The sequence below is a fragment of the Triturus cristatus genome, chromosome 12 (assembly GCF_964204655.1).
Source record: "Triturus cristatus chromosome 12, aTriCri1.1, whole genome shotgun sequence".
Lineage (NCBI taxonomy): Eukaryota > Metazoa > Chordata > Amphibia > Caudata > Salamandridae > Triturus > Triturus cristatus.
In genome coordinates this window covers 202364432-202391513 of record NC_140595.1, presented here as the reverse complement: position 1 = coordinate 202391513, position 27082 = coordinate 202364432, and the positions used below count along the sequence as shown (strand labels likewise).

The window sequence follows — 27082 nt, the reverse complement described above, 5'->3', positions numbered from 1 at the left end:
TCAAAACATTTTAATAGTTATGAAAGCACATCTTTTGTAATTCTGTGCGATGGAAAACAACAAATGAGAACACTTTCCTTGGTGACATGGAAAGGATTAGTAATTTTGACTAAAACTAAAACATTAGAACTTGGGTTAAGGGCAGTCAATGGTAGAACAAAGTCTGATAAAGAAGGGGCTCGAACTTATAATAGAACAAATTGTGTAAGTCATATTGACTATGACCAGGTTGATCTGAGGTTTTGGCATAATGTTAAGGATGTGGCAGTTAGGGAAAGACTCAAGAGTGACCATAATCCCCTGTATGTAGTAATTGCATGGAAAAACAGCCATCTGACTCTCTTCCACATCGTACCACATTGGACTTTGAATCCACCAATGACAAGCGTCGCCTAAAGTGGTGCCATCTTGCGCTTCAACATGACACCTTATCTTACATTCACCATTACTTACAAATAGCTCTAGCCATTCTAGATGGTATGCAACCAGGGAGCAGTGAGGTAGAGAAAGTAACTAGTATTCACTCATGTTTCTTTGAGTACATTGCTTTGCATTTTCTAGCGCCCTCCTCACACCTCAAAACGAAAGTACGAAACCTTCATTTATGGTTTAATAAGGCATGTAGGACTCAGAAAACAGCTGACCTTGGCAATAAGATCCAACAAGCATTGGCATAGCCAATAGGTCTCGCTTTTGGGACCTTATAAGTATATTTACTTTTGCTATAATCGCGGCACCCGCGCTATACGTGCCGCGATTATAGCAAAAGTAAACATAAGATCCCAAAAGCGAGACCTATTGGCAATGCCAATGCTTGTTGTCTACATGTCTCCTGTGCAATGGGGGTGCATTAGTGCCCCTACTATACCTCGTTACAGTGCGAGTTTAGGACAGATGAGCGTGAAAAATATGTTCCAATTTTTTGGGAATCCTCACAAATGTACCACTGCGTAGGTGTTCTCATTTGCATGATCCCTTCTCTGACAGGTTTTTGAACGCGCACATCTACGAATCGAAAATAGAGTTTACAAAGCATAAGTTCTGGACACTTTGCAGTGTTGCCACAGTCGAAGACGTCAGCTCTGCATGCGTAACTTACCTGTTTCACCTCTTCAGGGTGTCTACTAAGCCACAATTGCAAGACTTATAGCTTCTTGCACGCTGGCGCATCAATGTCTGTAACTCGAGATATAGGTAAAAATAGAACTATTTTGCGCCTTCTCAGTGGAATCAAAATGTACCGCTACCCATGCGCTGGTGTCAAAGGGAATTCATTGCACCGCCGTCCGTATCAGCAGCACTTCAAAGCAACAAGCGTCAAGATGTCTGGCGTCTCCCTGGCCAGGGAGCTTGCGCAGGCGAGGACGCGGAGGCAGAGCACGCCGTGCGTGAGCGGGCTCTCAACGGCATAACGAGTCCCTAACGGCTGTGCTTACGAGCTTCGCGTCTGAAACCATGAGCGTGTGGGTAAACACTGCCGCCGAAGAGTGCCAAGCTTTCTAATTGTACACCCGCTGTGTCAGTCTGTTTCATTGTTGAGTGCCTCAGCTCAGCATCATTTAGCAGCGCAACGCAATCTAGCTTTATCCCAACTAACTTACCTCATGTGACCCTCCGATTGGTTTAACCAGCTTAAAAATCTGTTTACTGACAAATTGTAAACTTCTGTATATGGATTCCTTTTAACATCTTTATCTCTGGGGCAGGCTGATTTGTTCATCCTAAGTGACATCACTACTTTCCTAGATGCTATAGTACGTGGTAAAGCCCCAGGGCCTGATGTCATGCCACAGGATATTTTTGATCATGAAAAAGAAAGCCGGTTCATATACATCCTTGTTCTGTCAAACACAATAGCAAGGGGTGGCCTCATTCTTGGAAAGGAGCTGAGGTGGTTCTCATCTTCCAGAAGGGTGACCAACATTTACCTACCAACTATAGACTTAAGTCTAATCAACTCAATCCATAAAGGTCTTTTGACCAAAATTCAGGAATGGATTGATGAAAAAGATATTTTAACCCCCCACCAGGCTGGCTTCAGAACGAAAACCAATACTATAGATCAGGTCTTGCGGTTTTTCTTTTTGTACGGGAAAACTGTCCTATTCGACAGGGGTCACCTTTATGTGGCCTCTGTTGGTTTGAAATCAGCCTTTGATTTGTTACCCTGAGAAAAGCTCCTCGCTCCCATTACACGATTTAGGAGTGCCACAGGAAATCTTAGCTTAAGTCATATGCCCTCATGAGGACAATTTTGCGAAAATCCGCTGGGGAGAGCAGGGGTAGCTCACAGACCAAATCTCTGTGAGTAAGGGTGTTTACCAGAGATGTGTCCTCGCCCTGACACTATTCTTGTTATATATTAATGAAGTCGTCCACTTCCTCTCCCTTTGTCCCACTGATGTCCCCTCTCTTGCCAAGGAAACCTTTTCTATACTCCTCTTCGCTTATTATATGATTTTAGCTTCTAAAACCCCAGGGGGGTCTGCAATGCGTGCTAATTCGATTCAAGGGATTTTTTACCATCCGTGGTTAGGAGATTACTGCAATAAAGAACTAATACATGGCCATAAATCAGCATCAATCCAATCGGAGGAGGAGGATTTTCATAGGGGGGGGGGGGGGGGGGGGGGTTGTGTTGAACTTGAAAGGGTGGAAGCTTTTGATTATCTGGGTATTAATGACTAACATGTCCTGGCAGCCCCATGTCAACAAAACGGCCATGAAACAGACGAGTCGTATGTGTTCTACTGAAAGAGCATTGTGCAGCTTACAGCAAGCCAGTAAGACCCGCACTACAGATCTACGACACGAAAGCTGTAGGCTTGACCGTGTGTGGAGCAGAACTTTGGGGGTTATTCAATATCATAGATATAACTAGGTCAGAACATAAGTTCCCAAGGAAACTAGTGCTTTTGTTGGATAGTACTCACACACCTACCTGGCTCCTCGCCCCTTCCCGGTGGATTTCGTTGCCTGCTCCTGTTGCCCTGCTGATTGAAGCTGTTCCGGTCTCCCACCGCCGCATTAACATCCAGCGCGGCCGCAGTGGGGAGTCGGGACTACACGCCCCAGCAGCCAGAGCGGTCCAAACCAGCTGACCGATAGTTGCGCGCCAGGAGGCGCTTAAAGCATCAACGCTGCTCCCGCGTCGCGGGCCCGCGCGCGGGCGGCGCCGGGAGAAGCCCGGGACAAGGGCGGGACCGTCTGTGGCCGTCCGGGGCAGGAAGAGGCAGGGCTGGGCCCTGTCCCTTATGTTTGAGTTACACGTTGTTCGTGTGGAGGACTAACTGGACACATCCATTGTATCCTGATTTCTTCGCATCCTGTGGAGGTACTTGGTTTGTGTATGGCCCCATCGTTTGGTTTATGGTATTGCTAGGAGATAGGTGGGCCACAGGAGAAGACTGTCGGGACATTGTACCCTCTATGATATACAAGATACATTATTCCCCATTAAGGCTGAAGAACAAACGAGTGGTGTAGAGTCAGTCAGATCATGGTCAAACCAAAAAACCAGCACATAAGGGCTGAGGGAGGGGTTAGGGGAAACCTGGACGCCTTTATTACACGCGCTGAGTCACTCCTAGCCCACGAGATCCTGTTGACTGAGAAACGGCTTTCGCTGGACTCTTTAATTGCTAATAAACGGTCTTCTTTGGGCAACATAGCCCTCTGCCCTACGCCTGGCGGAGGAACGTGCGTGCCCCAAATGACGCAAGCACATCCACCTCAGCCTCAGTCCTCTGATACTCCGATAGTGATAGATAATAGCTCTCGGGGGGGCTCAGACCCAATAGGTCAACTGATAACTGACCACACTAATATAGGTAGCCCTAAGTCCGCTAGTACCAACATTGACCTGGTTAATGATAATAACATCATAGGGGGAGAAGTACCTAGGGGGGCAACTAGTGCACAATCACTAATGCCTAACTTACACCCTATACAACCACCCATTAGCGAAGTTATCACACGTTCTAAAAGATCTCAACTTGCGGCAGGGCAACCAGAGAGTGGTGGAAGGTGTGCTGCTAATCTTCCTAGCAAGTCTGGCCGCAGAGGGCAAATCACGTCTAGCAAAAGAGGGAATACAAACCATGAGAATATAGCATGCCCAGGCTGTCAAAATATAAATAGGGTGGGGGAGCTACAGGATATCACCACAGCATTTGGGGAAAAAATGGAACAGCTTTTAGCCCAACATCTAGACCCAGTCCTGAATGTAGTTTTAAATCTAGTGGAGAAGATAAGTGGGCTGGTAAACTCAGTTAGTGAGCAGCACAATGGGGTTATTCCACTGAGGAGGGAGAAGGAGCCAGTAGTGGAGGATATTGGAATTAAGTCTGTAACTAATCCCGACCCTGATCTTAGAGCCCATAGGCAAGTACCCCCGGACTACAGGAATACAAGCAACAGAACCCTTGGTGGCATGGCCCAGGGCCCCACACAACTCCCTCCCGAACCTAATGAGGCCTGCTGGGGACCAAGCGAGCAAGCTATCAGGGAAAAAAAACACTGCGAATGCTTGTGTTCAAAGCACCCCAGGCCTCCAGATTCTGGATTTGCCCCCCGCCTCTAGCCCCTATTCGATTGTTTTAGTAGGAGTGCCGGGTCTGAACAACGATAGAGAGGAAACAACCAATGCTCTGATCAATAAAGCCTCACACTGGTTACTCAATAACACACCTGATAGAAGTTTGCAGCACAGGCATATCCTTATGGCTAGGAGGGTAGCTTGGATTGGAAAGTCCGCGAAAATTTTTGCGGGCGACTGTGTGATAGTTAACTTCAGGTATCCTGAGCTAGTCAGAGATTTGTTGGACAATCGATATGAGGAAGGAGTCCCTGGGTCCTGTATTAGGATGTTACCTCTGCATTTCTTTTATAGAAATAGAGCTTCGCCCAAGGGTACTAGTTGGCTGGGGTCTGGGGCAGTACTGAGAAGAAGGGAGGAGGCTCAAGGCTTTCAATCAAATAGATTTGCCCCCCTTTCAAGTCTATCCCCCCTGGATGAGCAAGATTGACTGACGACACCAGGGAACGGGGAGTATGTGACAGACATAGATACCTTTAGTAACCATGTAGAATCGCCTCCCTTAATGGTACCTGATTTGGTTTTGGGGGCCCCCGACCCAGATGTAGCAGTTGGCGATGTAGGCATGGTGGGTAGAGAAGCTGGATCCAGGAGACCTCATGCCAATTGTCTATTTAGGGGCACCACCCCAAGGAACTTGCCCGGTGCATCAAAAGGTCAAGACCCAGACCATAACGATTTGAGGCTGATCTCCTGGAATACTGCTGGTTTGGCATCTAAAATTCATAATTCGGACTGGCTACATTTTATTAGAAAATATCATGTTATTTGCCTCCAGGAGACATGGGAAATAAGTAACAATGCCTCATTTATTGAAGGTTACAAGTCATTCTTTGTCGCAGCCAGGAAATCAACTACGGGCCGTGCCATGGGAGGGTTAATTATGTACGTGGCACTGGCACTGAATGGGAGGTGGGTAGACCTGGAATGGGATTCAAGTTGCCTCCAGGGAGTGAAACTCATAATAAAGGGTATAAAGATTATTTTTATTAATTTTTACAATGCAGGACAATCCATGCTAAACTTGGTTGAACTGGAAGAGAGGTTGACTAGTCTAAATGATTCAAGGGATGCAGGCACCCAATTAATTCTTATGGGGGATTTTAATTGCCACCAGTGCCCATACTTGAAATGGGAAGATGGGATGTGGGATGCCTGTCCCACTACCATTGGTTGGCATCCGGAACACTCCGGTGAGGGCCTGGCACTAACTAGAATTCTCAGCAAGTTCGCTTTAACCCACACGATGGACATGATCAGGAATGGGACACCTAGCTCATTGATCCCTTCCTTTAAGGGGAGAGGAAGGGATTCAATTATAGATTATTTTTTTATATCCATTGTGTTTGAAAGCAGGGTAGCCCATTTTGAGATAATACCTAGCGTGTTCAGCGATCATAACCCCTTGGTTTTATCATTAGCGGACATACTTGGTACCAAGGGGGCTGAAGTATCTACTGTGGGTGAATACAAAGCTAGGGACCAGGGGAGAAGAATCAAATGGAGTTACATTGATGACGATGAACTCCACAGAGCTCTCCTCGACAATGCAGAGAATCATATCTGGAGGTGCTTAGATCCCAACATAGAGGGGACGGACTTAATTGAAGCATTTGAGGGCACTGCTCTGCATATCGATAGTCTCTTAAGAAGTAAACCCAAGCCTAAGGGTGACTTTAGTCCCAGGTGGTTCGATAAGAACTGCTCAAAGGCCCACAGGGACCTGAAGTTGGCATTAACCAAGGTCCCTAAGGACAAAGGTGAGATAGCCGCTTGCAGGAGTAGCTACAAAAAGGCGACCAAGTCACGGAAAATAGCCCTACAAAATGAAGCATGGGTTTCTTTAAGAGAGGCTGCCGAGCTTAAAGATATGAGCAGTTTCTGGAGGATAATAAACGCCCCTTGTTTCCAACCCTAGATAAACCACAATTGGCCTCCCATATTTTACCAGAGGCGTGGGAGGCACACTTCTCAAGATTGTATAATCGTGGGGCACCGGAGGCGCAGTTAACACCAGTAAATGGTTGCCCCACTAGTGACTGGACACCCATTATGGTGGACGAGGTTCAACTGGGCATAGAAGGCCTAGTAGTGAGGAAGGCGCCAGGGCCAGATGGGATACCTCCTGATTTATTTAAAAGCCAGACAGATCTTTGGGCCCCCATTTTAACTAGGGTTTTTAACACCGCCATGGAGGTGGGCATGCCGAGATCATGGTCTACGGCCGTCATTGTGCCCATATTTAAGAAGGGTAACAAAAATGACCCTCAATGTTATCGCCCAATATCCCTAATAGATGTAACGGCGAAAGTCTTGGGGAGAGTCATTTTAAATCGTCTAATGATATGGGCTGACGAAAACAATATTATTACTGACGTACAGTATGGCTTCCGAAAAGGGCGCTCCACAACTGACCAATGCCTTAACCTTTACCATCTGGTGGCAAAGTATACTGTGGCCAGGGAGGGGACAGTTTACCTGGCATTCATGGATCTCTCAGCGGCCTTCGACTGTGTCAACAGAAGAAGGCTGTGGGAAATCCTGAGTACCATGGGCGTGGATCCTGGTTTGATCCACGCTCTGCGTATGCTTCACCAAAATACTACGGCACGGGTCAGGTATACAAATGAGGGCGACGTCACTGAGGAATTTCAGTGTAAGGGCGGGGTGAGACAAGGATGTATCCTGGCACCCTTCCTATTTACGCTTTATATCAATGGGCTAGACAAGGCGCTCGGAGCCCTGGAGGCAGATTGCCCCTGCATAGGGTGGAGAGGAATACCTGTCCTCCTTTACGCAGATGACGCGGTCCTCCTGGCGCGCACTGGCAGGAGCCTGCAGGCCCTCATCGGGGGATTTGTCAGTTTTATGGCAGACCTTGACTTAGTCCCTAACCTCACAAAATCTTTCATTATGGAAGTAGGAAAAAACCCACATAAGAATTGTGTTTTCACCATAGGCACACACAAATTGGAGAAGGTGAAACATTTTAACTACTTGGGTATGGTTTTTGACAAAGACCTAAATTTTAAACCGCTTGTAAGTCATAAATGCACCCAACAACTTGGTGCCGAGGGGTCAATTATGAATTATGCACGCAGACTGGGTCGTTGGTCACCCAACGAAATTGTACATTTATATAGTCTTGTCTGCTGCGCTAAAACCCTGTATGGAAGTGAGGTGTGGGGCTTTACAAATGGGAGAAAAATTCAGATTGAGGAAGATAAGTTCCTGAGGAGACTTTTGCAAGTCCCTCAAAGTATTCCCTCTTTCATAGTCCACGAAGAGCTGGGTATCCCCTATATTAGTGATAGGGCATGCCTCAAACCCATCATCTGTTGGATTAAAATCTGGATAAACCCTGAGGCAACCCTTAGCAGACAAATCTTGGAGGACTATTTAAAGGGGGACAAGGGGCTGCAAATACCCTGGCTCAAATATGTAAAGGACACACTAACTAGTCTGGGCCATGCTAATCTTTTTGATGACCCCTCCACAATAGGAAAGAGAGACAAGGGGGCCATAAAGGCAGACTTCTCATGATATTCAGCTAACGTTAGAGAGGAAAGGGAAGGGCGGAAATCCACTGTAAGAGAACACCAGCTTACAAAAAATTGTGCAGGGATGGAATTTTACCTGTCCAATATACACAACAGACATGATAGATTCCTGATAACAAGATTTAGATTAAACCTCCTGCACCATATTCTTTCAGTTCCAGCTGGTTACACGAATGATGTTAGCAAAAAAGGGTGTTGCGGCTGCGATCAACGATCTCCGCAAGACACCATTCACTTTGTTCTTATATGTCCATTTTACGACCTTCCCAGGAAGCGGTTTCTAAAAAACATCTTGAAACGCGCAAAAATTAGAAAGGCTAAAGTGGCCCTCTTGTTTCTTAAACTCTCTGCTGACCCATTTGTATTATTTAGCACTGTGCACTTTTTGCGACTGGCAGTTAGATTAAGAAACATTAGAGGAGAGGACTAACTGCTAGGATTGCTCCCTTGCCAATATGAATATAAAAGTTTCATCTCAGATACAGACAATCATTAATAGGCACAAGAAGGTTGCCGACAAATGAACTTTAGCACTTAATTGTCCTGCTTTTTATGATCTCGCATTTTGGGATTTTATGTATTGATGATTTTAGGGTATTATGTATATCTGATTGTGGTTTTTAACATAAGTATGTTGACTTGATGATGTGAATCTTTTATGGTTATTTGTAAATATCCGAATAAAGATATATATTTGATATTTAAATTTGGATAGTACTCATCTACACCCCTTTAAGCTCGACATGGGAAGAAAATCAATTCAAGACAGAGCTAGGTTATGACCACTTTTGTTTTGGAGGAGACTCATTTCTACGCCACAACTAGCATCCTACACTGAAGCCTTTAAGGAACTAGTCAGGCTGGACAGATACCACAAAATAGTCTGGTTTAGTAATATTAATAAGATCCTATACTCCATGGGCATGCAGGAGGCTTGGAACTCTCCCACGTTGGAATTCATTCCCACAAAAAAACAATTGAAAAGGTGTTATTGGGAGTGGGTAGCCCAAAATGCAGAGCTAAATGCTACTAGAGGGGTACGGACAAGGGAGTTTGCAGACTTTAAACCTGCCAGTGCATTTGAGCAATATCTGGACAGCATTACAGATCCTACTGACAGGAAGCTCTGCATCCAATTCAGGATGGGCTCACTGCATCTCAAATACATTTACAGCTAAATGGTCCACACTATCACCAAGATCTTTGTTATGCCCAGGCAGTAAAACTACTAACGAAACTGTGGCACACATTTTTTTCACCTATGGGCTTTATTCACGTTTTAAATCTACCTGGATTAAGCCAGTATGCAGGAAGTTGGGTACTCGCCAATATGAGGTTGCTCTCAGAATATTGAGATCTGAACCCAGCATTTTATATGTTTGTGTGGTAGCAAAATTTTTGGGCAGGATGTGGAATGTATGTACACTTTGTTATATATGTATACATTTTTTATTTTGTTTTTATTGTCTGTTTAGGAATAAATGTGGCTTTCCTGAAGAAGGCGTCTTGCACGCCGAAACGCGCGTAGAGAAAAACAAGATCTTTTCACCATTTCAGCCACACTTTCACATTAACAATATCAACATTGATTGTTTTTTGTTGCGTTATACAGAAATATTGATTTTTTCAGTGGTTGTGATCATTGGTTTTGTATAATTGATCATAATTTCAAATTGTTTGTTATGATGTATTATGGTTATTAAGTGATTTGTGTAAATGTCAGTACTTTTAAATTTGATATATGAAATCATATCAATAAAATGGAAATTTTAACTTAAATGTGTTGTATACTGAGTCTAAACACTCATTAATGTTCTTGTATATAGGGTTTGATGTCATTGTTGCCCTTCAGTTGCCTAGGATTATTACTGTTCATATTTGGAAGGCTTTATTAAGCCAGGCTTAAAGCCATAGGATCTTCATTCCTGCATGCCTTCCCTTAAGTGGCCCTTTGTTCCACTCTTGGGCCCCTATCACTTGCAGGTCTACTTGCATTTTTTTTTTTAGACGCCTTATCTTTCGGATTTAAATGGAGGCTACCTAATACTGCCTTAGTATAAACTATGTTAATATTTAGATTATTCATATATCTGTAATGATGTTTTATTCTTTTTATGAACTGAATTTTAATAACTTTAGCAAGAACTAAGTGTCTATTTTACATGTCTGGTTTTATAGTATTGTTTGTCAGAAACCTTTATGGCACTTGTTGTCGAAATAAAGTAATTTACTACTGAGATGGTAATGAATATCATACAATAATAATATGGTGTGGGAAGCCTACTGGCTGTGGGAAGTTCGGGCTGCTCTTTCGGCAGTCTTCCTCCAGCCAGCTGGTTCGGCAGTACTACAACTTGAATTTCAGAAAGGAATCAGCCCGTTCATATCCTGTTTTTTTCATCAGCATTATCTTACCTGCTTCTACTGTTGATGTCAACCTAACACCTGATAAAACTCAAGTTTTGATTCAGAATAAGGAATATGTTTTGCTTGCTATGGAAAATGTCTTAACATCAATGTATGGGTCACTCCCAGGTACAGTTTCCAGAGGAAGTGATAGAGCAGATGTGACCTGCGTGGACATGCTTGGTAATCCAGCAGAACAAACAGATGTTCTTGTCAATGAAATTGAACCTTCTGGAAACGAAGGTCCCAAGACTCATACTTCATCATTTTCATTCAGTAACGACGTGCAAAATAGTCAAGCAGGAAAAAACACTGAGGCCTGCTTAAAACATCAAATATTTGTCTGCGATAATCCTCTTGGTCCAGTTAAAAAGAATGAAGAATCAGACATTGGTAGTGCATGCAACAAAAGGTTTCTGAAAGTCTCAAATAATAATCTTTCTTCACCTATAGACAGCCAAAGTGGATGTAGTATTACTTTTGGTATAGATGATATTAGTCTTTTGGACTCTCAATCTCAAGAAGAGCATCTCCAGAGAGCCGCTCAAAGTGATTAAAGATTGGCTCCTGAGGCGGAAAGCCGGGAGCAGGGCTATTCACTTTTTAAAACCTGTACCTGTAATACTGTGTTTTTATCTCACTTACCTGCATCACTTGGCTTTCTCAAACAGCGCTACTCGCTGCAACGATCCCTGCCATTCCCGAGGGAGAGGCGAGACACGCCCCCTCGGCTGGACACGCCCCCCGCCATACCTACAAATAGAGCGCGCCGCTCTACAGCGTCGCATTAAAGATTGGCTCCTGAGGCGGAAAGCCGGGAGCAGGGCTATTCACTTTTTAAAACCTGTACCTGTAATACTGTGTTTTTATCTCACTTACCTGCATCACTTGGCTTTCTCAAACAGCGCTACTCGCTGCAACGATCCCTGCCATTCCCGAGGGAGAGGCGAGACACGCCCCCTCGGCTGGACACGCCCCCCGCCATACCTACAAATAGAGCGCGCCGCTCTACAGCGTCGCATTAAAGATTGGCTCCTGAGGCGGAAAGCCGGGAGCAGGGCTATTCACTTTTTAAAACCTGTACCTGTAATACTGTGTTTTTATCTCACTTACCTGCATCACTTGGCTTTCTCAAACAGCGCTACTCGCTGCAACGATCCCCGCCATTCCCGAGGGAGAGGCGAGACACGCCCCCTCGGCTGGACACGCCCCTCCAACCTCCTGACCCGCCAACATAAAGCATGTGTCTTGCCAGGAAGCGCAGCGGACGTGCGCAGCGGGCGCGACTTTTGCGCGCCGAAGGCGCGCCTAAGGCAAGCCCGTCTGCGCCCGTCCGCGACCGACCGGGACCAGGGGCCATATCCCCTGTAGGTTCCAGCGCACCTGAGGTAGCCACCATTCGCTACAACCGTAGCGATTTACTTGCCCTGCATAAACCTATCGAAACAACAAACTGCATCCAAACCGGCCCAGGCATATCCTACGGACCCATCTCATGCCGTTCATGTCAATGGACCAGCTTGGGTCAACTCTCAACGGATCCTCACATAATCCCTACTAACCCCCAGCATGAATTAAAATGTCTATATTTTAATGCCAGATCACTACCCAAGCATGCATTAGACATATGGGACATTTTATCCTCAAAAACGCCAGATTTAGTTTTTGTCACAGAAACGTGGCTATCCGATGTCAGTGCTCCAGACTTAGCCAACGCCCTCCCCCCCAACTATAAAATAATAACACAAAACAGACAAAGTAAGAAGAAAGGAGGCGGAGTCGCCGTAATTTTCAGGGACCACCTAACTTGTCTAACGGATACAACTAATGCGGATCCTGAACATGAGCTATTACCATTTAAAATTCTCGCCGAGAATTATGTTATGTTAGCGGGCGCAGTTGTCTATAATCCACCAGGACAACAAATCAAACTCAGCGCTAAACTCCTGAATCAAGTACTCCCTTTGTGCTTAAAGCACAAAAACTACCTGATTATTGGAGACTTCAATGTCCACTACGAAAACCCTAATGCTCCTGGAGTCGCACAGCTCAAATATGACATGGAAATCCTCCAACTGAAACAATTAGTCGATGGCCCTACGCACATAGCTGGGCACACCCTGGATCTCTTTTTTACGAACATCGAATCGACCACCCTTAAGGAAACTCTCCCTCTGTCATGGACCGACCATTTCATGCTTTCATTTGAACTTCCTGGCAAACCCGTTAAGACCAGATCCACCCCCCTCACCTCTAAGAGAGCTTGGAAATTAATCAATAACTCCAACTTCCAAAATCATTTTCACGAGACAGACGTCTCCCTACCAGACAATGAACCTATCGGTAATAATGTCATCCGGATAGAAACCAGAATTCACCAAATATTGGACAAAATAGCACCCTTACGAGAAGTTAGAAAAAAAACAACCATTAACAAAAAATGGTACACCCCCGCCCTCAAGAGTCTTAAAAGGGAATGCCAAAAAACAGAACATCAATGGAGACAAGCGAAAGACCCTCTAACCAGAGCCAACTATACTGCCAAAAGGAAACAATATATCCTTGCCATCCGAGAGGCAAAAAAGGCATTTTTTGTGCAACGAATCAACGAAAACCATAACTCTGCAAAAGAGTTATTTAAAATCGTGAAAGAGCTCAGCAACCCATCCTGCACCTCGCAAACTCTCACCCCTTCCACAGAAGCATGCGAATGGATTAGCACCTTCTTCTCCGATAAAATTAATAAAATTTATTCAACCTTCACCCCTTCCCATCCCGTCCCCCCTTGTGATGACGTATGCCCATCTGCATCCGACTATGACAACGATCGCCTAGACTTGGGCAACTCCCCTCGTCTATCCAACTTCCAACCACTCTCTGAAGAAGAAGTGTTAACAGTCCTTAGAGCAATAAAATCTGGCTCTCCCGCAGATCCCTGCCCGCACTTTGTATTCTCTGAAATTGCACCGACTCTATGCCCACTCATCACCAACTTATTCAATCAGTCCCTCGCCTCCGCGTCCTTTCCAGACTGCTGGAAGCACGCATCTGTAACCCCCCTTTTGAAGAAAGCTGGTTCCGATATTCTCAACCCTGAGAACTATAGGCCTATTTCACAACTCCCCTACCTCTCCAAAGCATTGGAAAAAATGGTTAACTCACAGTTATCCAAATATCTGGAGGACAACTCGCTCTTGGACCCCACCCAAACCGGATTCAGATCCAACAACAGCACCGAGGCCACGCTGCTGGCAGTGTCGGACAGTGTCAGATGCATCACCGACCAAGGGGGCTCGGTGGCTCTGATACTGCTAGACCTGTCGGCAGCGTTCGACACGGTGTCGCACAAATGCCTACTGAACATTCTTCGGAGCAAAGGAATACAAGACACTGCGTTGCAATGGATTGAATCCTTCCTGAGCAACCGCACCCAAGCAGTGCACATGGGCCAATTCCATTCAGAACCCCGTCCCATTGGCTGTGGAGTCCCACAGGGGGCCTCCCTAAGCCCCACTCTCTTTAATGCCTACGTATCATCTCTGGCCGACATCGGAAGAAAGTGGGGCATCGGCATCTGCTCATATGCCGACGATAGGCAGCTGATGGTGACCATGGATGAAAGATCGGAAGGATCAGAAACAACCAAAAATAAACTCCACAGTTGCCTCTCCGAAATGGCAGATTGGATGCGCAACCACTGCCTCAAGCTCAATGCCGGAAAATCTGAGATCCTGCTGTTCGGAGGAGCCAAACTATCGTGGAACGATTCATGGTGGCCACCGTCACTGGGAACAGCCCCGACCCCGAAACAATACGCCAGAAATCTAGGCATTATGATGGATGACGCACTATCTATGAAAGATCATGTGCGCACACTGTGGGGTAAGGGATTTGCAATCCTGAAACTCCTCGCTAAGATTTTCACCTGGATCCCACTCGACTGTCGTCGTACGATTACCCAGGCCCTCCTAGTCAGCCGCCTGGACTATGGCAATGCTCTATTCGAAGGAATGAAAGAGCAGCTATTCTCCCGCCTACAGGTTCTGCAAAACCAGGCTGCTAAACTGGTATGCAATAAAGGCAAACGTGACTCGGCATCAGCATGCCTAAAACAACTCCATTGGCTTCCGATGCGCCAGCGTGCCACATTCAAACTACTTTGTCATGCGCACAAAGCCCTCCACAAAACAGGCCCTACAATCTTGCAAGGGAAAATTGAACTTTATATTCCAAACAGGAACTTGCGATCCATTAACTCAGCCCTAGCAAAACCTAAGCGCATCTATAGAACAAGGACAGGAGGACGGGCCTTCTCCCACCTGGCGGCCAAACGATGGAATGAACTACTGATTGACCTGAGACATACCGTAAACCTTCTTTCATTCCGAAAAAAACTCAAAACACACCTCTTTCCCAAATACTAACCCCTCCTGCATAAACCTCAGCAGCCTTTTCTTTTTTAGCGCCTTGATATCCCTTGGGATGAATGCTGCGCTCTACAAATACCAGAAATAAAAAAATAAATAAAAATGGTGTATGTCATTGTTTTAATGTAAACTGTATACGATTCATCCATAGTGGAATGTGTTTGATGTATTATAAGCTATGGTCAAGAAGAGGTGTGAGGTTGTTATGACAGCGCTGAGGATCGAGTTGACCCTAAGGTATCACAGAATGCGTCACTTCCGTAGCTTATCGCGATTGTCTTTGTTCTTCCCTATAAGTATACCGTCCTGAAAAAACTCCTGTAACACTCTTGAATAATTGATGCATCAACCTCTGAAACATGGCAGCCACAGAGGCTATCCCAAATAGCACCCTCTCAAATCGAATGCAACCAAACAGGGTCACAAAGGAAGTAAGACTCCCTACTATCCGGATACAATGCCACCTGATGGTATTCAGAAGTCAAATAGAGGAAAACCACTTCACACCCTTAGTTTGTGCAAGTAATTAGTGGACATGTGGTAAAGGAAATTTATCAATGACAATGGTCCTATTGAGGTCTCTCAATTCAACACAAATGCACCTGGCCAGAGGCCTTGCACGCCACAACCAAAGGGGCCAACCATTCAGTACTTTCCACTGGTTCTATAAACCATTCCTCAACAATGTGTTTCATACAGACGGTACCGCATCTCCAACACTAAAAGGTTTTCCCTGACACACTGACCCCTCCAGCCCATCTTCAATACTATTTTGTGGGAAAACGTGTCGAGTTTCCCCAACAGCACCCAAAAACACACCAGTGAATACTTTTCCATTGGCACACCCATCCTTGATTCCTCACAGTCAACCAACAGGACAGATTCCACCATGCTGTTGTGATTCAATGTTGTACCCAATGCCTTCTGATCCATCCAATCTAACATAGAGGGTCCATTCACGGCAACATACCGATTGCATTTGGGTTGTCTACATTTGAAGAGAAAGAACAAATTTATGTATCCCAATACACAGAGTTGTTCTGCTGTATAACTTACAGGTTGTGCATCTAGTGACAATAGTTTATTATTTAATTTTCCACCAAATTTGCTAGAACAAACAGATTTGTTTACAATTGTGTAAGGTGAACCTGAATCCGCCACAGTCTGTACCTCAACTCCACGGTTGTTTGACAAACGGATTTATTTTGTCCAATCCAAATATTCAACACTGTGTGTTTAATGCACAAAACACAATCTGAGGTAGAACCTTCATCAGCCTCCTTAGATTCAGACTGCTATATTTCAACAACACACTTCACAAACTTGTTTCCTCCTACACACTTTGGCAAAATTCCCTACGATTCCACAATATGAACATCTGTTTAGAAGCTGGACAGCTTCTGTCTTTGGTAAGATGATTAACAGTGCAACATGTAAAACATTCCTCTTCACTTCTGTAGTGCTTTGCTTTGGGCATAATGTTTTTCTGTCCACCCTTAGGTACAGACTTGCACTCCGGTTTAGAAGTAACCTTGCACACAACTGAATTCCCCCCATCCTGTGCTATATTGGACATACTATTTCTAGTAGCTGCCTTAGCACATATTTTAGACAACTGCAAATTATTTGCTATGGCAACAACTTATTTTAAGGAAGAATCACATATAACCCACAGTCTCTGAGATTAGAATAGTTGTTATGCATAATAACTTGACCACAGATTGCTTCATGCCAAGCTTCATGCCAACTTACAAATAATGGACAATTTCTTTAAAGCTGCAGCATAGTCATCTATTGACTCAATTACCTGGCTTGCAATGGGTAAAAAACGGTGTAGGGAATGTTGCCTTAGAATTGGGAGACTGGGTTTATGTTGTTAATCGTGTTGGAACTAAGAAAGGTATGGGCAAGTACAGTGAACCACTGTGTTGTAACATTTTCTCTAATGCTGATGAGTTGAATTATAAGATGTAGCACCTTAGTAAGTTGGTGAAGTACAGCAAAATTATTTTGTGGAAGGAGAAGAATGGTGCTGGCCTACCAAATTGTGGATGGTGAAAGGATACGGAACGATTGGATAAACCAGCTGTGAACACTGATGAAATCGGTTATGTGGAAGTGTATGCGTCAGGAGTTTCTGATCTGGATGCTGGGCTAATCAACATGTTTCGAAAGTAGTTGCAGAAGATTCTGACTGTGACGCTGGTAGAAAGAGCCTATTTCCGCGAGTTACTAGGAGAGGTAGAGAGGTCAAGCAAGCAGGGAAATGTAAGGACTTTGTTATGTTTTAAAGGTGTATATGGGGAAGTACATACTTATATTACGGTTTAAAACCATATATTCTATAATATTTACTAGGAATGCTGTTTTGTTGTATGTACAATTTTAGTTAAGTTGTATAAAGAGAAAAGTGTGGCGTGGCATGGTTATTCTCGTGCAGAGTTGTGTACGAGATATGCGATGTCAGAATACTGGGGGAGGAACATATGGCGGTTATTCTTCGGGAGGATGTTGCGATCCTTTGGGTACTTAATAAAGACTTGCACTTCAGTGTACCACTATCGCCTACTTTATACAGAGCTCCTGTATTATTTGCCGAAGTACCATTGGCATTTTTCCTTCATATGCCCTGATATACCTCCTGCATCATCTTCTCACCTGGTTCAACTGCGGCATCAGTGCCAAGCTCATACAGGCTGCGGGCACACCAGGCCGTGGCTCCTCCTCGCCATCGGTGGGGTCGAGCAGCAGACCACCCCCAGAACCCCGGCACAGTCCACAGCCAACAACCAGGTCGTACATCTCGATGCCGGCGTCAACCAGGGCCAGTGCGGCGCAGGACACGGCGGCGGGCAGAGCACAGCCTCGATCCTCCAGCACTAGAACCAGCACCTCGATCTGCGCTCGCGGGTAGCTTCCAAGGCGTACGGCCGCCTCCAGGCTCTCCTGCAGGGTCAGGGCCATCTCTCGCTCCGGGCTGCCCGTGCCCGCTGCGTGCGTGAAGGGTCGCAACGAGCGTCCCCGCCGTGCAAAGGGAGCCCATCGGAAGTCGCATATCAAGCGACCGCCGCGCTGCGCAGAGGCTGCATCTCGCCGTTCAGTCACCTCCCGCGGTCCATACACGGCACAAAGGACTTTGGTGCTGCCGCCCAGCTCCAGGTACGCCGAGCCCTTAGTCTGGCTTAAAAGTCCTGCCCGCGCGTACACCGGCCTTAAATCCGCCTGGTCCTGGCGCCGTCCGTCTGTCCGCAGCGCTCCGATCTCTGTCGGGATATCAGGTGCGAGGGAAGGCTGCGCGATAAACAGCAGTGGAGATTGAGACTCTTCCGGGCCTCGGATCCTGCGGCTATCCACGCGCGCCATCACTGTCAAACCAGCACTTCCAGGTCTCACGTGGTGCTTCTGCAGAGCGTGTCTTTAATACTTCCGGTGTTGGCGCAGAGCTTCCGACGGAGACGAAGAATGTGAGTGCGCCTCTTCTCATCAGAACTATGTGAAACAAGAAGCTGCGTATGAAAGGGCGTAATAAGCTCCGGAACGGTTATGGCTTTTTCCATGACTGACTATTCAGCCGCCGTAATGGAGCGCCCGGTCTACTGAACTCTATACAAGGCAACCTGTTTCGAAATGGCCGCCACATTACGTCAGTTCACTTTCTCTTTCCTCAAAGGTCGTTTGTGGCAGAGGTGCCCGGACTTTGAGCTGATTTTTCCTACTTTTGAATGCTGCGGCACTAAAGGGCTCGCGCGGTGCCCGCAGTGATCCCGAGGGCTGGCTTTTGGAGCCATGGCCCAGGTCCGGCGTGCTCTAAAGGCTTTCGCCAGCGGGTTTTTTGTGGCAGTACCGGTGACCGTAGCCTTCCTTGACCGCGTTGCCTGCATAGCTCGGGTAGAGGGTAATTCTATGCAGCCGGCACTGAACCCCCCTGGAGCGGCTCAGGACGTGGTGCTTCTGAACCGTTGGCGGGCGAGGAGCGGACATGTGCAGCGCGGGGACGTGGTGTCGTTGCTCTCTCCCAGGGACCCGCGACAGAAGCTAATCAAGCGGCTGATTGCACTGGAGGGGGACTTAGTGCAGCCCCTTGGGGCCCGGCGGATGCCCCTGCGTGTACCTCGCGGACACGCCTGGGTGGAGGGCGACCACCGTGGACATAGCTTTGACAGCAACGCCTTCGGGCCTGTACCCTTGGGGCTACTGCACGCGCAGGCCACGCACATCCTGTGGCCCCCACGACGGTGGCAGAGGTTGAGCAGGGAGCTTCCCTCAGAGAGAGGGCCCCTGGGCACAGGGGATAGAGTGTCATTTTCCAGAGACGGGGACTCCCCCGTGACCAGGATTCAGTAACATATTTGTCTGTCTCATAACTTCTAAAGGCATGTGGGTCATGACACCACTACCTCCATGATGAAGCATTTCAAGAATTGTGATACATGTTCTCATGTTCCAGAAGAAGGGGCCGATGGCAACCCCACGAGCCGCACTCTTATTCCTAAACGAAGTAGCCCATTGAGATCCGAATTCGAGACTGCCAGTAAATTCATCTTTTTTTTTTTTTAAGAGTATGTTTTCATTCCCACATTGAGGGCAACCACGGTACACTATACAAGTCTGTTGACTTCCAATTCAGTTAACACTACGATCTGTAAAATAGGTACTAGAAACAGACTCCAAGACTAACAGAATTTCCACAGAAACATGCGAGACCTGCTCACAGTCGGCACTTAACTGTAAGTGAAGATGCACTGCCGAGAAAACGAAACTAATGTGGGCACTTTGTCCTTCACCAAGATCGAGTCAAAACTATTTTGAAAAGCTGGCTGACACTTCCTCTCGATCGTGTTTCTCACAGATCCCACAAAGGTGAATCCTATCCTCACTTAAAAACAAACCGGAGACGACTGCTGTTTTCCCACTTGGATAACGAACTCGTACCTAAAAACAGTTGAGTATAAGGAAGCTCTCAGAAAGACTTAAAGACTGATTGCTTTGTGTGAACTGGAAACCCCTCCACAGGAAAGGGTAGCGTTCAACGCAGTATTTAATTGATACCAAAGTAGAATGGCCCTGCAGCAGCAAAGCTCAACTACAGCGTCCCATATGGAAAGACTTTTCCACTGGTTGCTAAAGTGTGAATGATTCAAAATGGAGAGACCATCGCATTCCAGTGAAATGTCCTGCCTTCAGACATCAATGGCATAGACCCCCAAAAAGGTATTCCCAAAAAGCAAAGCAAATCAACGTACCTGTAACGCAAAATAGAACACCCGAGTTTGCTAATGAATGTAAAATCGGTATAATCAAATTCCACTCTGAGCTATTTGAATGTCACAGTTTCTATGCATTTACGTGACCTAATATTGGGCTATGTTATACTTGAACATTGAATATAAAGTTATATATTTATTTTTCTAAAGCTGTGTGAATAATAAATGTAACATTCACTTACATTTGTGCCAGCAGTACCTTTTTCTAGGGACATGTGCTGATCTATTATAGAGGACGTGTTTGTTCAAGCAGATGATACTTAAAGGATTCCAGTTAGCCCAATTATTCCTTGCAATCAGGACACCACCCCAACAATACTAATTAGTAATGATACTTCCAACCAAAAGAAAGGTGATTGATTATGGTTGAGTCTGCCCCTTTTGCTTGACGTAGTCCTTCAGTTAAATGGCTAAACAAATTAATGTTACTCCAATCGTGCTGGAACAAGGATGCAATTTCAAGACAAAATAGCAACCATGTTTATCAATCAATGCCTCTAAAAATATACAGCAATTCACAAACTTTGACAATGCGTTCAAATCATTTGTTTCCCTTGAATAGACCAAGATTTCTCATGTCCTATTGCAACAATTAAACAATCATTGACAATGCCAATTGTTATCGCACACCTTTACATACAAAAGAGACCGATTGGCATTGCCAGTAAACACTTATAGTACCCTTTACCCTCTGACGAGATAAATGTTGTGTCTGCCATATTTCTGCTGCAAATCTTCAAGTGCCTCATGGTGACAGCAGACTGGTATTTAAATCTGGTTCTTGTTTTTTTTCTTTCTTGGAAGCCAATGCTGCGTTTGAAGCAGGATGAATGACGACTCTGCAGATGGGAAACAAAATAAGCTCATTTGGATGGAGTGCTGCCTCAAATACTTCATATTCAGATTGAATTAGCATTTTTCGTTATTCATTTCAATTGCATGCACAAAACACAGGCTCTGCTCACCCAAGTTAATTCCTATATGGAGTTTTGATATTTGATTTCTCTACTTTAAGTCAAGGAAACCATTTCTCTGGTTAATCCAACTAATGTCTTCGTTTTGTGATTGTGGTCATTTTGGCCCACATTTACTTGCGCATTATTTTCTATATTGCTCTCATTCTAGCTAAACAGCAGCCTTCAAGATGATCACTATGACAAGCTAATGTGCTTTCTAGGCATTGGATATCCTAGTTTGTTTTCCCTCAATCTGTTTAAGGTGCATTATTGTAATCTTACTATTAGTGCACACTCAGGAAATTAAGTTCTTGTCTTTGCTAACAAATTCTTTGAGCATTAGCATAGTTGTATTTTAATTCTATTGACACAGCTATTGTCAATTGATGGTAGGCTCTTTTCAAGCTTTTCCCGTATAACTTTTAATGGCTTATCTGTCCATACAGGGTCAGTAGTTATGACCCATGCGGGGCCGGAGATACTACTAAACATCGAAAGTCTTTTACAGTTAGGCTGCAAAATTGTGCATCAAACCACCTGATTCAACTCCTTGCACTGAATACATTTTATTTATTTTGCATTGTTATACAGCACAACTGAACCCAGACTGGGTGTCAGTGTACTTTACAAGTAAAATAACACTGGGGAGCAGGAACCCTTCTTACTGTGAAACTGCAGAAACACTAATCAATTTAATGCTAAAAAAAAACAAGTTACCCAAAAGGGAGTAGCCTGGTAAAAGAAAAGAGTAGAACAGTTTGGAATAGTGTGGAGGAGTTGAATAGTTGAAAGGCAAGTTATATGAGCAGAACAAGGGGGGATGGTTTGAGAGGTCTGCAGGATAGAGGGATACTAGAAAAAGAACTAAGTAGGAACATGAGAGGATATAGCAATGGTCAATTTTAAAATGAAAGGATAGCAATTTGTATATTATACACTAGCCTCAAAGTAGATGTAACTCCTTTCTTTCTAAAGATCAGAATGTTAGTCCTATCTATGTTGACTTTCAGTTATTCTGCTTTTAATTTTGGAGAGCATCTCTGGGCCTCTTTTGGTGGGACGTCGGTCATTATAAACTCATGCCTATACAGCAGGCTGGCTCTAAGCTCTTAGCTGTTTTGGTTGAAAACAAATGCGAGTATCCCAGCACCATAGGCTGAAAGGGAAAAAAAAGCAAAAGAGGGCTATTGTGAGATTTGAGTACTGAGTTGACCAAAGGTGAGGCCAGGCCCAAGCCGCCTCCTCAACTTACCCTGCCTAACCAGCCAATAGCAGCGCACATACAATTGATCTTCCCTTAGCATACTCAGAGGAACATTTCCCCTTTACATTTGAAGTCACTTCGTTGAATGTAGCCATCATTTGCTTCCTGTCTCGTTTTTCTTGTTTTAAGACTTTGTCATGAAATGTTACTTTAAACTTACTTGTCGAACCCCAACTATATGAAGGCCATTACAAGGCTTATTAGAGAGCATTAGTTAGGGAGGAGCTGTAAGTACTTATGTAAACATGGTTGGGTCCAATATCCACTTTGGATTAGTGATTACGGTGTTTTAATTGGCAAACACATCGAGAAATTGTCACAATTAGTATGGATATAATCCACAAAGTTCATAAGCAGAGCAAACGTAAAATTGTTGCTCCATGCTGTACATTTCTTTGGTCTTTTTTCAGGGTTTTGACAATTATGGTATTGACATGCTTATACTTATTAAAGGGTAGTAATTCTTGTAAAGCCAAGCTTACAAATCAGGTACACTTTATATATGGCATTTGCTTTGATTTATTGTCTTCCTCAAAAGCTACCCTACTGTTTCAGACTTATCATGTTACACACAAGATCAGTCTGGGGATACATTGCTTTTCACCTTTGTGGCCGTTTTTACCTCATGTTCACATTTACTAATCATTTTTTTGTTATATGGAAACTCCAGTGGCCACTTTCGCCTCGGTCACATTATGATTTATTGTACTTGCTCCTTCTAGTTGTAGCTGTATATAATTTGCACAACCTGGGTAACTTTTAATAATTGCCCAGTGCTAAAAAGGTGCCCTCATAAGTGTATTTTTTATCCAACAAGAATTGTGTTTAAATCATAAACCCACATGTTGGCAGCACCACAGTCAGACAACTTAAAGTAGTAAAATCAACAAATACCTGTATTAATTAACCAGTGTTAAATCCTCGTTTGAGAAAATTACTTAATTGTGGACAACTTTTCAATAGTGTTCATCCAATACTACATATATAGATCCAAAGTTCATAGCATGTCATAACAGTATAACCAGCGTGCCCAAAATCAAAATAAGCCATCATGTCTTTCGAGATAGGGAATCCAATTTTTTCAGTTTTAGAATAAGTTGTTAGGTTCTAGTTTTCTTAATGATTATGGTATATATGAAGTTCAATGGAGGTCAGATCCTCCAAAAATTGTGCTTGCTTTACACTTCCAAATAAAAGAAATTCAGCACTCCCAAGATGAGGCACATGGTAAATCAGGACGAAACACCTGAAAAGGAGACTCCGCACTCACAAAACGAGGCTCATCAAAATGCAGTTTCAAAATAAAATGTGGGGTTTTATTAATGCAACACTCTACTAGAAAGACTTTCCCAGATGTCAAACAACATGCAAATGTACATAGATATATATGTTCACAACCAAATAATAAAACACTCATAAGTAATCAAATGCATGAGATAAAACACAAGCAGATAATAGTAAAACACATGCAAATAATAATAATCGACCTCCAGTGCAAGAAACAAGCACTGTCAAATGCAAGAATTAAATATAAAGAGCAGGTATACACAACATAAAAACATCACAGAGCAATGAAACAAACTTCACCTATTGATTCCAACACAACATTCTGGTCATCTTGACTGGGAAGCCCTTTTCAGTCATCCAGAAGTCTCCATGGGACAGCAAAAACGTCCCTGTGATGGTGTGTTCCCCCCACGAGTGAGCTTCTGTCTGCTTGCCAAAACTTCCTGTCTTTAATACCTTTTACTAATACGGAGAGAAACTTCTAGAAATTCCCCCTCACTTTATCTATTGCAAAACCAAGGCTGACCGTACTGGTCTGTTTGAGATCAAGACGGAAACTGGCCAACCCTCCATGTTTTGACTTCGAGATAGAAAAGTACATTCCTCTCTCACGCTTTCAAATGCACATTCCCCACGTTCTGTTCCAAGCAATGCTGTTTTGCTATGTGCTTAGAAGAAAGAAAACATCCCACTCTGAAGCTGCAAGAAAACACGAAATGAAATCATGCAAGAGCACAAAAATTATGTTGTACGTTCAAAATGGAGTCAGTTAAAACACAGAGTCAAAGGTCACCACAATCCCACGATGTAAAAATACATGTAGCACTACACTTCCTTAATTCATAAGTGGACGTTCAGGGTCACATACAGTTCTTCAGTCTCCAGCCCCGGATAGGAGTAATTACCAGTAACTAAAAGCTTGTCTCCTTCTAGGCAAGTCGCAAAGGGATGACTGAGATACACCACCTGCTCCATATTCTGAAACATGACCATTTACCATAACACAAGTGATCTAGCCTGTGATAAGGATAATCAAACTTGAAAGAATATGTGGGGACTATCAAAATATGTAGACTGCAGTGGCAGTCCATTTTGTATAAAATTGCAAGCTTACTGAACCTATTACTTGTGCTTGTCCTCTCAGTTGGCTGAATGGTGACAGGTCAGAAATACTCAGAGAAAAAGAAACTTGGTAGAGCGCTCTTGTTCTCTTTCACGTATGAGACAAAATTGGCCTGAATCTGAGGGGCTCTTGATTTCCTGCTCTTGCAAAGCCGACGATGACGACGAAGCTGGGGGTGGTCAGCATTGCAGCACAACGGTTGAGAGGAGCGGCCATGGGCTTTGGAGGATTGTCGTCTTGCCCCTCCTCCCCCCGGCACCTCAGAACTTACGGCTTCAGGCAGCTGTTTCAGTACTTTACTGTGCCGCACCGCTCTCTGCTTTGCACTCTGCAGCGGCACCACAAGGAAGTCAAATAAGTCAAATTAGCTGGGATCTGCGGAGTCAGTGAGAGACGCATGCAAGAGAGAGACGGCCTGGAGCACGATACAAAGTGCTGTGAGTGAGTAGCTTTTTGGAACAGCACATGGCAGGATGTAGGGCAAGGGCAGGCAGTAGGCGGCAGGCTGTCTCTGATGGTGCGGAGGCGGCCGCCATTAGGCCGGTGTGGCTTGCTTCCCGCAGAGGGGCTTGCAAGCCTACATGCCTGAAAGATAGCACAATTCAGGCGCACACCATTAGAGCTCAATGTCTGCCTGACCAATAACACAATTGCTTGCCTAGCCCCGCTGGCAGCCTGCTCCTGCATTCCTCTTCGCATTGTTTCTCTCATTGGAAGTTGAAAACAGCCCTCATTGAATCCGGGATCGAGTTGAGAATTTTAGGAGCACCATTTAAACTTCTTAATCGAACTGCTCACTTGACCTACTCATCTGGTATTAATTGGATCACCTGGATTGTGTCATATCACAAAATCTATAATTTCACTTATCTGAACTTTTTCAGTGGCTGCGATCACAAGTCTGCACCAGGCATGGTCAACTTCATTAGGGTATGCTCACAGATGTAAGGAGCTATACTTTAACATTGGGCAGTCACACCATGCGCTCTGGTAAAACCAGGCACCCAGTGATGCCACTGAACTGCAGGAAATAGGTGAACCCTGTTGGCGCCTAGGCGCACTGGTCAGACCTCGCAGCTAATTAAGGTAACACCTCAGCAACCCGCAATGGCTGGCCTTCCTGAACCCGCTCTGCCAAATCTGGGACCAAGTCCATCACAACCAAAAATTACAACTAAGTTCAAGTACTTAAAGGATAGAAGGGCTGCAAACTATTCAAGTAACAATAACATTACTGGGCTACCCCCTCTACTCAGCCCCACCGTGGTAGTGCAAAAACAACAGTGGGGTCCAGGCATCCTACTACCAACTGAAGGGACTGAAGATAGGTGTGGCCCAGCAGCTTCTGGCATCAACCTGGGGGTTCTTGATAGGATGGATATTATAGATCGAGATGGCACAGATGGGGGGGAAACAGCCTTTACAACAAGGTTTTTACCTCTTTGTGCCTTTACCACGCATTTTTTACCACGCATATATTTACAGCGAATATGCATTTACAACGCGTGCTAATTCCACGCATTCAAGGTAAGTTGGGGAAGGGTGAGGGGGGTCTCCCCCCACAAATGCATTTTTTTTTAAATATAAAAACAATGCGTGGTATTGGCATTCGTTGCACATGTATATTTGCGGTAAAAACATACGCACTAAAAATGCGTGTCAAAGGCATGCAAAGTAATTGCCCGTGTTTTACCGGCATTCAACAACAGACGGGGAGGCTGCTCCCACTAACTTAACAAGGCCCAGCCCTCTACTTCAAGAGCACCAGTTTGACTCAGTTCCCTGGAACAACCTTGCACCGAAGAGATCAAGGAGGGCAGAGAAGGACATCGCCATGGCCAGCTGTGCTCCTTGTTAGGAGAGGACAATCTCTCCCCTAATAAATTGATTGGAGGAGGAGGAATCCAGGCAGTAACTACTTGGCGACACAGAGGCCTCTATGGGTGGCATGGAACCTATGCGAGGTGGCCACCCCATAATTGGGGAACGATAGCCGAGTGTTGACAGTGGCATTTCCAACTGTGCAGAGTGAGAGCAAGAGGAATTCGCCCTGAGAATCAGAACGAAAAGAATAAGAATCTGCATCAGCTACTGGCCTCATGCAGGATCAGGCAAAAGACTTTTCATACGTCAGCACTAAAGAATGGAAAAATATGCTAGCCTCATACGCCAGCCCCATTGCAGCACATTACAAGGAA

General features: G+C 44.8%; 2 protein-coding genes across 2 annotated transcripts in view; one reads left to right on the top strand and one right to left on the bottom strand.

Annotated features, from left to right (window-relative positions):
• EXOSC6 (exosome component 6) overlaps positions 1-18406 on the bottom strand; it is a 43780-nt gene extending 25374 nt beyond the window's left edge. The window contains exon 1 of the mRNA XM_085640014.1: positions 17649-18406. Within this exon, the coding sequence (XP_085496140.1) occupies positions 17649-18353 (705 nt within the window). The 5' untranslated portion in view covers positions 18354-18406. The remainder of the gene's footprint in view (positions 1-17648) is intronic.
• A 222-nt stretch (positions 18407-18628) lies between these two features.
• On the top strand, positions 18629-20435 carry IMMP2L (inner mitochondrial membrane peptidase subunit 2). The gene has a single exon (XM_085640015.1). It carries the CDS (start codon positions 18777-18779, stop codon positions 19332-19334), a length of 558 nt encoding a protein of 185 aa, XP_085496141.1. The 5' UTR covers positions 18629-18776; the 3' UTR covers positions 19335-20435.
• Positions 20436-27082: the final 6647 nt, after the last annotated feature.

Coding starts and splice junctions, on each gene's coding strand:
- IMMP2L (XM_085640015.1), top strand. CDS start 18,777: ATGGCCCAGGTCCGGCGTGCTCTAAAGGCTTTCGCCAGCGGGTTTTTT.